Source organism: Protobothrops mucrosquamatus, unplaced genomic scaffold (genome assembly GCF_001527695.2).
Source record: "Protobothrops mucrosquamatus isolate PMUCROS unplaced genomic scaffold, P.Mucros_1.0 scaffold95, whole genome shotgun sequence".
Classification (NCBI taxonomy): domain Eukaryota; kingdom Metazoa; phylum Chordata; class Lepidosauria; order Squamata; family Viperidae; genus Protobothrops; species Protobothrops mucrosquamatus.
The window spans coordinates 1,286,431-1,299,478 of record NW_015386470.1 but is presented as its reverse complement, the minus strand read 5'-3'; the positions used below and the strand labels follow the sequence as shown (position 1 = coordinate 1,299,478).

General features: G+C 38.8%; 1 protein-coding gene across 1 annotated transcript; it reads right to left on the bottom strand.

Moving 5' to 3' along the window:
• Nucleotides 1–2,267: 2,267 nt before the first annotated feature.
• TAL1 (TAL bHLH transcription factor 1, erythroid differentiation factor) lies at nt 2,268–13,013 on the bottom strand (the record flags this gene model as incomplete). The annotated part of the gene is made up of 2 exons (XM_015812561.1): nt 2,268–2,778; nt 12,911–13,013. Coding segments are annotated over 2 exons (522 nt in total), but the record flags the coding sequence as incomplete, so codon positions are not given.
• Nucleotides 13,014–13,048: the final 35 nt, after the last annotated feature.

Genomic DNA, 13,048 nt, shown 5'->3' with positions numbered 1-13,048 from the left:
AACACATATACACGTATCAGAGAATTCATAAACAATCTATGATAGGGGGGAAAACCTTGTATACATCTATCTGAATGCCCAGGCAACTATAATTTTTATTAACAAGGCAAACACTAAAACTGAGAAGGAAAAACAAGTCTTCCTTAAATTTTCTACACTGCATCCTTCATAATCAACAATGGATGAATATACAAACTTCTGAATAATGGCTTGAACCACTAAAATTGCTGTAGTTCTTTATAACACAAAGTCAGATCTAGAAACATCAACCAAATGTATTTCCCCAGAATCAGTACTTCACTCCTACCTGCATTTGCAGACACTTTGTTTAACAAATTCACAGTCCACTTGTTTATGTGTGTTTATATATTTAAGATCTCAGGTGCACATCTGAAAATAAAATGTTTCCATAAAACTATCCGAGAATGAATAACCGTGATTTCACAAACTCTTCAGAAACAAAGTTGACTGCAACCAACAAAGATTGTATCAAAACCACTCTCAAACTAATTTCACAATTTTCAGCAGCCCTTCCTTGATCATGTAGACCGCCATTGTTTAAATCAGTGGTTCTCAACCTGTGGGTCGGGACCCCATTTGGGGTCGATCGACCATTTCACGGGGGTCGCCAAGCAAGGCTGTCCGTCATTTTTTTGTCCACCATTATTTTCCCCTTTTCCGGCAGGTGCCTTACCTCCCTTGGGCTGGGCCAGCTGGTGGTCAGCCTGCTCTGTCTCTGCTGCTTGCCAGCTACGCCTCGGCCGGCGCAGGGGGCGGAACCACGCATGCGTGGCGCTCCCGGGTAGGGAAAGTCTTCGACTTACGACCGGTTGGGTAGTCCTCGACTTATGACCAGTTTAGTCCTCGACTTACGACCGGTTTAGTCCTCGACTTACGACCGATTGGGGTCGCGGCATTAAAAAGGTTGAGAACCACTGGTTTAAATGGTAAAAAGGGGGAAACAAGATGGATCAGATTGATTAGCTGCAAAAGCATGAGGGAATGGCTGGAGAGAGAGTACATGGCACAGAAAACATTCACTTAGGCATCTGCAAAGAAGCAAGGAAGGGCAATGACAAAACCGTGTGACCATGTCATCACACAAATGCTGTGGCTTACATGTTTGTATCAGACATTGGTACAAAAGAACATAATGCAACATCATGTTCATATTGTTGTTTTGGCATCATCATGGCTTGCTGCATATACCACTGTTCACAGAATTACAATGCCCAACAGAATGCAAATTCATTTTGGAACCAAGCAACTTCTGGAAAGAAAAGTACCACTTGAGCATTGCCCTCTAGGAGCTTTTTCTGCAAGAACTCCTATATATGAAGCATAGCTTGGATCAAAAAGCATGTACCAAATTTAGCCATGTGACATACAACTTTCTCTGGATTTTCCATGGAGATTTCCCATTTATTTCCATGGATCTTGTAAAGAAGAAGCTCCAGCTGGATTGTGCCTCATTACCTCAATATATGTAAATCTTAGCAAGTCAAAGTGCATTACTGAAACATTGTTGATACCAGCCTTACATATAAATACACACAAACAATATTTCTCATTACATTTTTGTCAGAGAAAATAAAACCAGGGAAACTGAAGGGGTAACAACTCCAAGGACCCTGTTGCTCAGCCATGCTTCAAGGAAACATCCCTCTGATGAAGTGTCAAAAGTTGAGAAATAAACCTTAAATGGTGTACCTTTATTGTTCAGCAAATACTGCATATTAAAATTTCTTTTAAATCCACATCAAAAATACAAGACCTCAAACAATTCAAATCTGTGTGAAATCTGAATTTAAACAGAAAAGAAAAGAAAGCCAGAATGAAAATTATCAGTTGCTCACAAATAGCACTCCAACAAAGCTCTTGTGTGAAGATAAATGAGTTGCATACATTTCCTCGAAGACACCTTGAAAAGAACACCATACAACATGAAAAAATTTCAATACTGACAGCCACACAGAACTGAAGAAGCTGGGGTCCAAATAGCTGAGAGACAAGGCAAAACAAGAGCATAGGTAATCAGCAGAAGGATGAAGTCTCAGTTCAATCCTTTTGTAAACCTTGAACAAACACAAAATAAGCTGCCTGCATATTTCAGCCCTTCTGTGTTAAACTTTTCAAAAACACAACTAGCAAGGCCTATGTTTCACTGGTGACATAAGCAGGAAATTGTTCTGTACACCTGGTTACTCATTCTTTATCTTCATCAACTTGTTCAAGTTGAAAAGAAACTTGGAAAGTACCCCTCATTTGCTCTGTCTTAGATAAAGAAGATGAAAGAAGAAAGGGAGGACATGCATACAATCCAGATATCAAGTATTCTGGGATGCTCTGTGCTGGTTCATCATCGCTGGGCATTGTTTTCAATGGGAAGAAGGGAATGATGGAGGCCTCTTGTATGCTTAGGATCTAAAGATTCATGCTCCTCCATGAAACTGTCTGGGCTTCCTGCTCCATCTAATGAGCTTTCACAGCTTGAATGTGGGGACAACATGTCCTGAAGGAGGTCTTCTTGCACTATGCCAGTCTCTTTGTTTACTTTACCCCGCTGGTTCCCTTCTTCTTCTTGGTCATTGAGCAGTTTGGCCAAGAAGTTGATGTATTTCATAGCCAGGCGTAATATTTCATTCTTGCTGAGCTTTTTGTCAGGTGGGTGAGTTGGGATGAGCTTGCGAAGCTCAGCAAACGCTCCATTGACGTTCTGCTGCCTCCATCTCTCACGGCTGTTTGTGAATATTCGACGGACCACTTTTGTGTGAGGGCCTAAAGAAGACCAAAAATGCAAGGTAAATTATGGAAAAACAGCCTGAATGTCAGCTAGCACACGTGTGCATCTATAAGTAACAAAACTGGGGTTAAAGTTAAATAAATTTTGTTCCCTAAGTTCGGATCAGATCATTTGGTACATATAGAAAACAAATATGAAAACAAAGCGGTTTCATTGTTATTTTGTTCTGTAAGAATAATTTAAATGTTAAAGCCTAGCAGAAACAAAAAAAAACAAAACGACATTTGGGTGTTAGGAGGATTGCCAACTATGGAAAAAAATATTTCATTTTGTCTTGCAGAAATTAAGACCTTTATTTTCAGACCGTTTAAGAGGAGTGATATCAACCTTTAAAACACTGTCTTAAATCCAAAAAGAGCCTAATGCAACCCAGAAGAGCATTTCCACTCACATAAGATGTCCCTTTCGAATTCTGTTGTTTCTCTCTTCCCCACAGAACCTAATCCTGTGCCATTTCAGAAGGTCTCCTCATCCTTAGTACTGATTTTCAGGAGAAATAGTTACAATGGAGAAGATGAGGCAGAAAAGTTCTGACCCACATGAACAGAACTCTAGTTGTGCTTCTCTTCATCTAATTCTAATCTGTAATGAGTTCCTGTCAGGCTGCCTGTTCCAAGTGGCCCAATCTCTATCCATCTTCCCAGAATTAGGTTTCAAATAGGTAATTATTACTGAGAGATACAGAGGCTTCAGTAGAGAACAATATCTTCTGAAACCAATTATTTAATCAGCTATTTGTTTAATCTAATAGTTTGGAATCTTCTGGACTGAGCTGGGATACCATAATTACCAAAGGTGTAAACTGAGACAAGTCTTAGTAAAGTTATCAAACATACATTTTGCATGCCAAAGCTCCTAAGTTCAGTCTGCAGAATTTCCAGATAGGGCTAGAAACTCCTACTGAAATCCTGAACAACATTGTCAGACCACATTAAAACACTGGGCTTAATGTACCAATACCTGATTTCTATGTTCCTACTATATATATAAAAAAATATGGATGTGGGAGATAATGTATAAAAAAAAGTTAGCTTGACTGCTCTTTTCCTCTCAATAGACCAGAAAAATAAAAACAACCAAGGGATGAAACTGATAACTATTTTGTCAGCTTTCTCTTTCAGAACAGGAGAAACTGGTCTGCAAAATACTGCAGATTTTATTTTCCCTTATCATTTTGTGTGAAGTGGAATGAAGGTTCAGTGCCAGACAGTAATTTACGCTCTATTCTCAACATATCCAGGTAACAGAACTAATATAAGCATGGATCACCTTCAAACTGCTTCTGAAAGTTTGGTAAGGATATTTCTATTCTGGCAGGCTTTTGCCTAACAAGCTTAAAAGCTATTTATCTATTAGCTTTCCTCTGTATATTTATCATCTTCATATCTTTATAGTACTAACTGTACCTCTTTGTGGCTTTAAATGGTTGTGAAACATATTCTGTCTAGTACACTGCGATTAGAAATGCTGGATATATATTCTTTTGGTAGGAAAACAAATAACCAATATGTTTGAGTGAAGAAACATCCTGCTCCTATTACGTATTATATTCTAAATTCCATTTTTATCAGGAATAGAGATAATTAATAGAAGCAAAATTACACTAGTATCTTGAGTTGACATTAGTGCTGGAAAATTATGCAAAAGCTTAGTTTAGTTTTAGGACTATGTGAGTTTGATATTATTGCACACTGGAGCACAGACCAAATCAGAGATCCATTACTGTTAGACATTTAACAGAAGGCATTCCATCTGTCTAAGATAACTAGAATTAAAAAATATATGTTCTGAAAAGTGTAGCCACCTTCTGGAATCATTTGTGCACATCTCTAATCCCTCTGGTTTTATAAGGATTTCATGGTTACCTTTTTCACAGTATTTATTCTAAAAGAACAACATCACACATCATCCTTTCTAGGATAGGAGGTCTAAGCAGAAGAGATTCTTGCATTATAAAATAAATGGATTACAAAGATTATGTTTCCTATAAAGCATCAACATTGTTCTTTTTATATTAAAATTGTAATTTTATATTATATTGCTATTAGTTCCCTTTGCTTCTTCCATTTCTCATCAGCTTCATTTCTGAGGGAGCACCACCCCTGCTATGGTTTAGATTTCTCATTGTTCTACATCCTTTCCTATAACTATGTATTGTGTCTTCTTCCATTTTTATGTTCCAATACTCCTATGTACTGTATTCTGTATTGCTTGGCAGGGACAGAAGAATCTGTGCTCTGAACCTTCATATAAGCATTTGATGGCTGTTGAACGCGCAGGCTTCTTTTGAGGAGGGGTACTGGAGAGTACAGAAGAAAGATGCTGAGCTTGTCAGCTGGAAAGCTGCTAGCCCGGGTTCAAGTCCTGAGCATTGTGTGATAGGGTGAGCTTCCATTACTTTCCCCAGCTCCTGAAAACCTAGTAGTTTGAAAGCATGCAAATGCGAGTAGATAAATAGGTACCACTTCAGCGAGAAGGTAGCAACATCCCATGCACCGCAGCATATAGTCATGCTGGCCACATGACCACAGAAGCATCTTCGGACAATGCTGGCTCCCTCAGCTAACAAAACAGAGAGGAGCACCGCCCCCTAGAGTTGGACACGACTGGACAGGGAAAACCTTTATTTTTTATCTTTTCTCTTCTCCTAAACCAGTGATGGCGAACCTTTTAGAGACCGAGTGCCCAAAAACTGGCCCTGCCTCCCTCCACCCCCTGCCCTGCCCCACCCAGCCTCCACCCTGCCTGTCCGCAGGGCCATTCACCGCCTCCAGGGCCCACCGCAGATCACCCAGCAGTGCCATGGCAGCCACGCCCTCTGCCCACGCCCCGCAGCATCAACTGTGCGCGATGGCACATGAGGGCAGTCTAGTCTACGCTGCCTGGTTGCCATGTCCTTGGCTGCACTGCTCCATGTAGGCCATGCTCGGCAGCGACTCTTCTCCAGGAGGACTGCTGGTGAGGAGGGGCGTCACAGGGGGAGGCAAGGCTGGGGCAACAGCACGTGTGCCCACAGAGAGGGCTCCGAGTGCCGCCTCTGGCACCTGTGCCATAGGTTCGCCACCACTGTCCTAAACTAAACTCTTTTCCTAAACTGTCACAGCAGGTATATCTTAATGTTGCTTTAATTTGATTGGTCCTGTGGCCATTCCATTGTTCCAAAACCTTAGGTTAATTGAATAGACATTTACAGTGCAAAGTAGTAAATAGCAACAGCACTTGGACTTACATACCACTTCGCAGTTGCTTTACAGCCCTCTCTAAGCGGTTTACAGAGTCAGCATATTGGCCCCTAACAATCTGGGTCCTCATTTTACTGACGTCAGAAGGATGGAAGGATGAGTCAATCTTGAGCCGGTGAGAATTGAACTCCTGGAGTGAGCAGTGAGTTAGCCTGCAGTATTGCAGTTTAACCACTGCACTACTATGGCTCTATAAATTATCCATTGTCCCAGGTTTGCACCAAAAGCCAGTACTGAAAGGTTCTGAAAGCATACATACTATTTCATTAGCATTTTAATTGTATGTTAGGATTTTCTTTCTTTTTCAAAATACGGATCTCCCCAATCTTCTCAAACCCCATAGAGTCCATGTCAAAATACTTTGAAGAAATGCTATGAGAAATCCCGAATCTTAAAGTGGTTCTGTATGCCTTCTTTTTGGTATTCACCGTGTCACTGTTAGATGCTTTAAAAAGTTATTACTAAATAATGCACACACAAAAAATCTAACTAGACAATATTTTATATTTTTCATCTAAAGATCAAATGTATTGACTGAAAAAGTAAATAAACCAGACCATTTGAAATTTAATCTGTTCATACTCAAGAATTAAAAAGAAGTTTCACTGATTTTAGCATTCACTGGTAAGATAGGGAAAGTAAATACTAGCACTTGTGTTTCTAATTCTGTTTCCAATCAGAAGCAAAAGGAACTCACAGGGGATATGGGCCTTAAAGGTATGAATGACCATATTTGCAATTCTGTGGCCATTTCCTTACTATTAATTTATATATGCTATAAAATTTTAGTACATTCTATCTTCTAGCAACATCAGCCATAGCTGTTCCAGTATAGCAGTAATGAGGATAGTCCTTATTTCATTTCAAGCAAGAAAGTTGCTAGCAAGTTACTAGTGATGAAATGGCCATAAGGCTTTTATCTCTAAATCTCAACATTAAAATATTAATGGAATTTTCAGATGATTTTCAGTCCTAAATAGATTAGGACTATTGCTAGGAGTTGTGATGATCAGCAATAGATGGGCAAGGATTTCTATACTTTTTTTTTTTAACTACAACAGCAATAGAATTAGTCTCCTGCCTTTTAAATTCTACTGCTGAAATCAAGAAAGGTTGGAATTGGAGAGAAGTTGAGGACAGGAATAAATGTCCATTTGAAATAAATGTTCGCTATGCTCAGTTTGAAAGAAAACCCTCCGCTTTTAAAGAAAATACTACTACTATTACTACTACTACTACTACTAATAATAATAATAATAATAATAAGAAGAAGAAGAAGAAGAGGAGGAGGAGGAGGAGGAGGAGGAGGAAGAGGAGGAGGAGGAGGAGGAGGAGGAGACTGGGCAGCCATTTGTCCGAAATGGTGTAGGGTTTCTTGTCTGAGCAGGTGGTTGGACTTGATGACCTCCAAGGTCTCTTCCAACGTTGTTATTATTATTATTATTATTATTATTATTATTATTATTATTATTATTAATAATAATAATAATAATAATAATAATAATAATAATAATAATAATAATAATAAAGTGCGTTTTCGTGATGCTTGAGGAGCTAGAGGAAAAATGTGGACACTAATAGTCTGAAATTTCTCTGTTTCCAGCCAAATGCGAAATATATTAGAAGGCAAATGAAACAGTTATTAAAGCTACTGTAAATCTCCTGCAAGTCCACTCCCTTTGGAGAATTGAGAATACTATGGACAGCCAAGGAAACAAACAAATGAATCATCCAACAAATCAACCCAGAGTTGTCCCTGGAGCCAGAAATCACCAGGCTCAACATTATCCTACTTTGGACACATTATGTAAAAATCCATTTAGGAGTCAGTCAGTCAGTCAGTCAGTCAGTCAGTCAGTCAGTCGTCAGTCAGTCAGTCAGTCAGTCAGTCAGTCAGTCAGTCAGTCAGTCAGTCAGTCAGTCAGTCAGTCTGTCTGTCTGTCTGTCTGTCTGTCTATCTATCTATCTATCAAAATCCACTCTCTATGACCTTTGCGTTGTCTTTATTCTAACTGAGTTAATTTCAGATTTCTCTCACTTATGACTCTTTTTTTACTGGCTACACAATTGGGAAAATCACTTTCACAAAAACTCTATCCACATCAGAGAGAAAATGAAGCTCAGCAATGCACTGAATGACACGTTTCTTGCTTTGTCACCAAAAGACCCATTTGCTTTTTTACATGCTGGTTTTTAAAAGCTAGTGCTGGTAAACTATAAAATCCCCCCAAAAGGCATATTTTAGCAAGCAATTAATTATAACTCTCCTTCCTCAAGAGTTTTAAAGTACAAGTCTCCCCTATTTTTTAAAAAAAAAACATGGCCACGTAATTTCAAGTACCTTCTGAAAGGTAAAATAATAAAGTTGGAAGAGGCCATTTAGACTATCAAGCACACTATCAAGCAATCCAATTTAATTCAGCCCCAAGAGATGCCTGTCCGGTCTTTATTAAACCTAATCCATCAAAGGAAAGTTCAGCATATTTACTAATAACTGGTCCCACTGTTAAATAACTCTAGCATTCAATTAAAATCTGCTTTCCTGTTTCTTAAAATTATTGTCACATCGCCTCACTTCTGAGATTACAGGTGACAAGTCTTGTCTGACCTGAGCTTATTTAGAATAATATAAATATTAGTCTCCTATTCCTGTTGGCGATGCTGTATAAAAGGCAAATCTATAGGAAATGATGAACAGTTATTAAATGGCAGAAGCTGTCAATGAAACGCTGTTTCTGCTATACTATCATATCCAGTAGCTTAGCATTGAACCTAGCTATTTTAAATGGATGATCCATGCAAAATCCAGTTCAGATAAGCATTGAAATTTCAGTTATTAAATGAGCTTCTAAAAAGTATGATGATATATTTATGTGCTGGGCTTATTAATAAATGTTGTGGCTCTGATATAGAGCTATCCAAAAGTGAAACTATTAAACTATCAATAGTTAATAAATGAATACTAAGGAAATATGAAGGAAATATGCATATATGTTAAAAGAAAAAATTGCCAATACATGCCAAAATCAAATGATCAGAATCTGAAATCTGATTTTGATACTACAACATTAGGGGAAAAAATGAACTAAATTGAATCAAGTTTAACTCTGCAGCTTCAGCATCAGCTATTAGATACGGAAAAATGGTACAATCATGAGCAAATAAATTAGGCATTTGTGCTGCTTTAAAATGTATTGAAATTCCTGCCCATCTTCTTAAATAATCTTATACTGGGAAAAGGTTTCCTGACCATTGTTTGGCATTGAGCCAATTAATTATCCTAGGGCAATTTTTTTTGCCAAGAACTGGGAGAGTTGAATTCACACTATCAGAAGAGCACTAGGTTCAGCACGGCTGCTCTGGGATAACTAAGTCAGCCTCGTCATAATAATTGAATCTCTTCTTAGCAGCCCTTGAACAAATGAGCGATACATGACAGTCGGGGCTGGTTCATAACAGTTGCTAGAGCTGATTTTGCTCCACCTTCATGAAGCCTCATCCTTATTTTGGCTTTGCTTACTCCAGACCTGTACAATTTCCAACTCATCAAGCTCAACGCCTCAAACGTTCTCCACTCTTCCTTTTAGCCTTCCAGAGCCTGTCTTACATCCCTTGAAGCCACTGATTTACTGAGACCACAAATACAGGTAGTCCTCAACTTTACGGACTTTGCTTGTCAGAAGGTCGCAAAAGGGGATCACGTGATTCCGGGACAGTGCAACGGTCATAAATATGAATCAGTTGCCAAGTGTCTGAATTTTGGTCACATGACCATGGGGATGCTAAAAGAGTCATAAGTGTGAAAACTGGTCATAAGTCACTTTTTCCAGGGCCGTTGTAACCTTGAACAGGTCACTAAACAAACTGTCATAAATTGAGGACTGCCTGTACAGAGACATTGTCAGTCCAGAATATATTCCAGATTATTAGCGTAGATCTTAATTGCAGAGACCTAACTTATACAGAATCTGAGTTGCTGAGACTTTGTAGACTGATATTAACCACAGGGTTATGTAAACATGAACACTGAATCAGTTCAGACCAAATCTCTTAGATAAATCCAATTAGACTCAATTGAGACTAATTTACATCATTAAATGTATATGTCCCTGCATGGAAGATGTCCACATCGGTCTGATTTGATTCAAATGTGTTCAGTCCAAGGGTGTCCATAGAGAGGAGGATCAAAAGACCAAAGCTAGCAACCACACATGTGATTGAAGACCTTCCCCTTTTTATATGTATCATAAAGCGGGGGTGGGGAGGGTGGAGTTTCATTTGCATCTGCCTTCTTTACTTTTCTGAACCCTTCCAGGCACCCATGGTTCGATTTGAACCAATGGGTCCATTGATCTGATCCTGTGAATCAGTCCAAACTGATTCAGAGCATCAAACATTCATATCAACCCAGTATATAACTAAGATGAATACAAACAACTAGTTTGATAGATAGATAGATAGATAGATAGATAGATAGATAGATAGATAGATAGATAGATAGATAGATAGATAGATAGATGGATGGATGGATGGATGGATGGATGGATGGATGGATGGATGGATGGATGGATGGATGGATGGACGGACAGACAGATAGATAGATTATCTATCTCTATCAGATATAGATATAGATACAGATATATAGGTATATAGGTATATAGGTATATAGGTATATAGATATATAGATATAGAGAGAGAGATATCACATTTGCTAGATCAATACTTTCATCAAAAGTACACAAACAGTATTGTACCATCACAACCCAAGCTCTTTCATACGTGCATGTAATATCATGACACACCATACATAGTTTGTGTGGCAAGGGTGCAGCTGATTGATAAATCCTTCTAAAATAGGCTTGAAGTGAGGGTGTGTGGAAGAAGCCCCCTAGTGGAAGACAATGGCAAAACAATCCTGCCAAGAATGGAGGGGAGGGGAGATAAAGTTTATCTGTCTGACTGTCTTTCCTCCTTGTTATCACCTGGGCATCCAATGGTTTAGGACGGGTAGGCAACCTTGGCTCTTTTATGACTCATGGACGTCAACTCTCAGAATTCCTGAGCCATCCATCTATTTTCTTGGATGATCATATTTTAAAAAGTCCTAGGACAGCATCATGAAATTTGTGACATTATGTGGATGTCATGTGCATTTATTTCAGTTCCTAAACTATTCCCAAAATAAAGATTTGAAGGCAACAACTTAGATAAAAGCAGCCTAAAATGTCTATAATCTAAAATGCCTTCAAACTAAATCTTCACTTGCATTGACCCCCATTTCATTTTTTGCTCTGCTTTTGAATTTCTGGAAGCCATTCTACAAGGTAACGTATAATATAACATGCATTTATCATACCATTTTCCCTCTGTTGACCTTTTTGTGTTTACATTTCAGTAAGTTCCAGAATTAATAAACAAACTCTAAGAGAGGCTAAATACATACATTGTTTGGGAGTTGCAGAGAGAGTTTAAAACAGATGCTACACTTCCCCAATTTCTACCTTTATTTGTTATGGAACAAATGTGGTTGTACACACAGAGAACAAGTACAAGTCTAAGGCAATGTAAAAATCAGAAGGAATTTGTTAGCATATTTTCAGACAAAGTACCGTATAAGCTACAACTCGTTTCATCAAATGTGTGAGATGGCAAAATTCATGCACAATGAGTTTAAATTGGGATGAGATCATTTAGCCACTACATGCATCTGTTGAAGTGAGTTGCAGCTTTTATGCTTTTTAATTGAATGTGGTCATTTCAAAAGGTGCAATCAGATTCCTTCTCACATTTGAACCGAGAAAGGAGGCTGTGCCATTTCCCTTTTATTTCCTTCCCATCTGCAATTCCAAACCATTAACTCATCTACCTTTCGATTGTCTGGGCTTTCTCTGCTCTGGAATTTCCAAAATGCAAACACAAAACCTGGTTCTTTATTGCAACCCATTCCCCTACCACAGCAGGCCAATGAGGTATGGATACAGGAGAGAGAATCCATCCCAATTACGGTAAGCAACACATTTGAAGAAAATAAGGAAATATTTCAATTGCAACCTGCAGCTTCCAAGCACTGCCCTTCCTTCAACATTAACAGATACATTTAAAAAAATAAAATAGAATGGTGATCTTAGTTCACAATTGTTACAGATTGCAAGAACAGCTCTGAAACAGCCATAAAGCCACAAAGGAATAAATATTCTTCTCCTTTTGATTTAAACAGGCTGTGTTTAACCTGAAAGGTCTCATTATTCTTGCTGCTACCACTATTTATTATTTCTACCTCCTAGCATAGGGGTAATAGGTAAACATGCCAAGCACAAAAAAATATAGGCAGGTGTGGGGACATTATCTATCTATCTATCTATCTATCTATCTATCTATCTATCTATCCATCCTATCTACCTACCTACCCATATCTATCTATCTATCTATCTATCTATCTATCTATCTATCTATCTATCTATCTATCTATCTATCTATCTATCTATCTATCTACCTAATCTATCTATCTACCTCCATCCATCCATCCATCCATCTATCCATCCATCCATTCAAAATTTAAAACAAAATAACTGCTAACTAACCATGGGATTCTGGCTTCTGGTTATCTACGAAGAGGGCATAAATGGCTAGATATCCAAACCAAAGCACACAATATTGCAACCTTTTGTTGGGGGTCCAAATTGTAGGTTATAAATTGCACCACGCAAGAATTTCATGCCTCCAGAGACCCCAAAACCCCCTCCCCCACCGCCACCACCCAGCAATACAAGGAGTGAAACAGCAATTGCTAGCCTTTAGCTGCAAGGAAGCACCCACAAGGTAGCACCTGGGGGGGAGTGCTGTGGGGGGGCGAAAATCAGCTCACCATCAGAGAGCTCCACTTCATAGGGGGATGGTCTTCTTTTCACTCGGTTGTTGTTGTACATTGAAAAGTTTTCAGGTTCACCAAAATATCCACTGCAAAGGGAAAAAAGCAGAAAAGCGGGGGGGGGGGGGGGGGGGG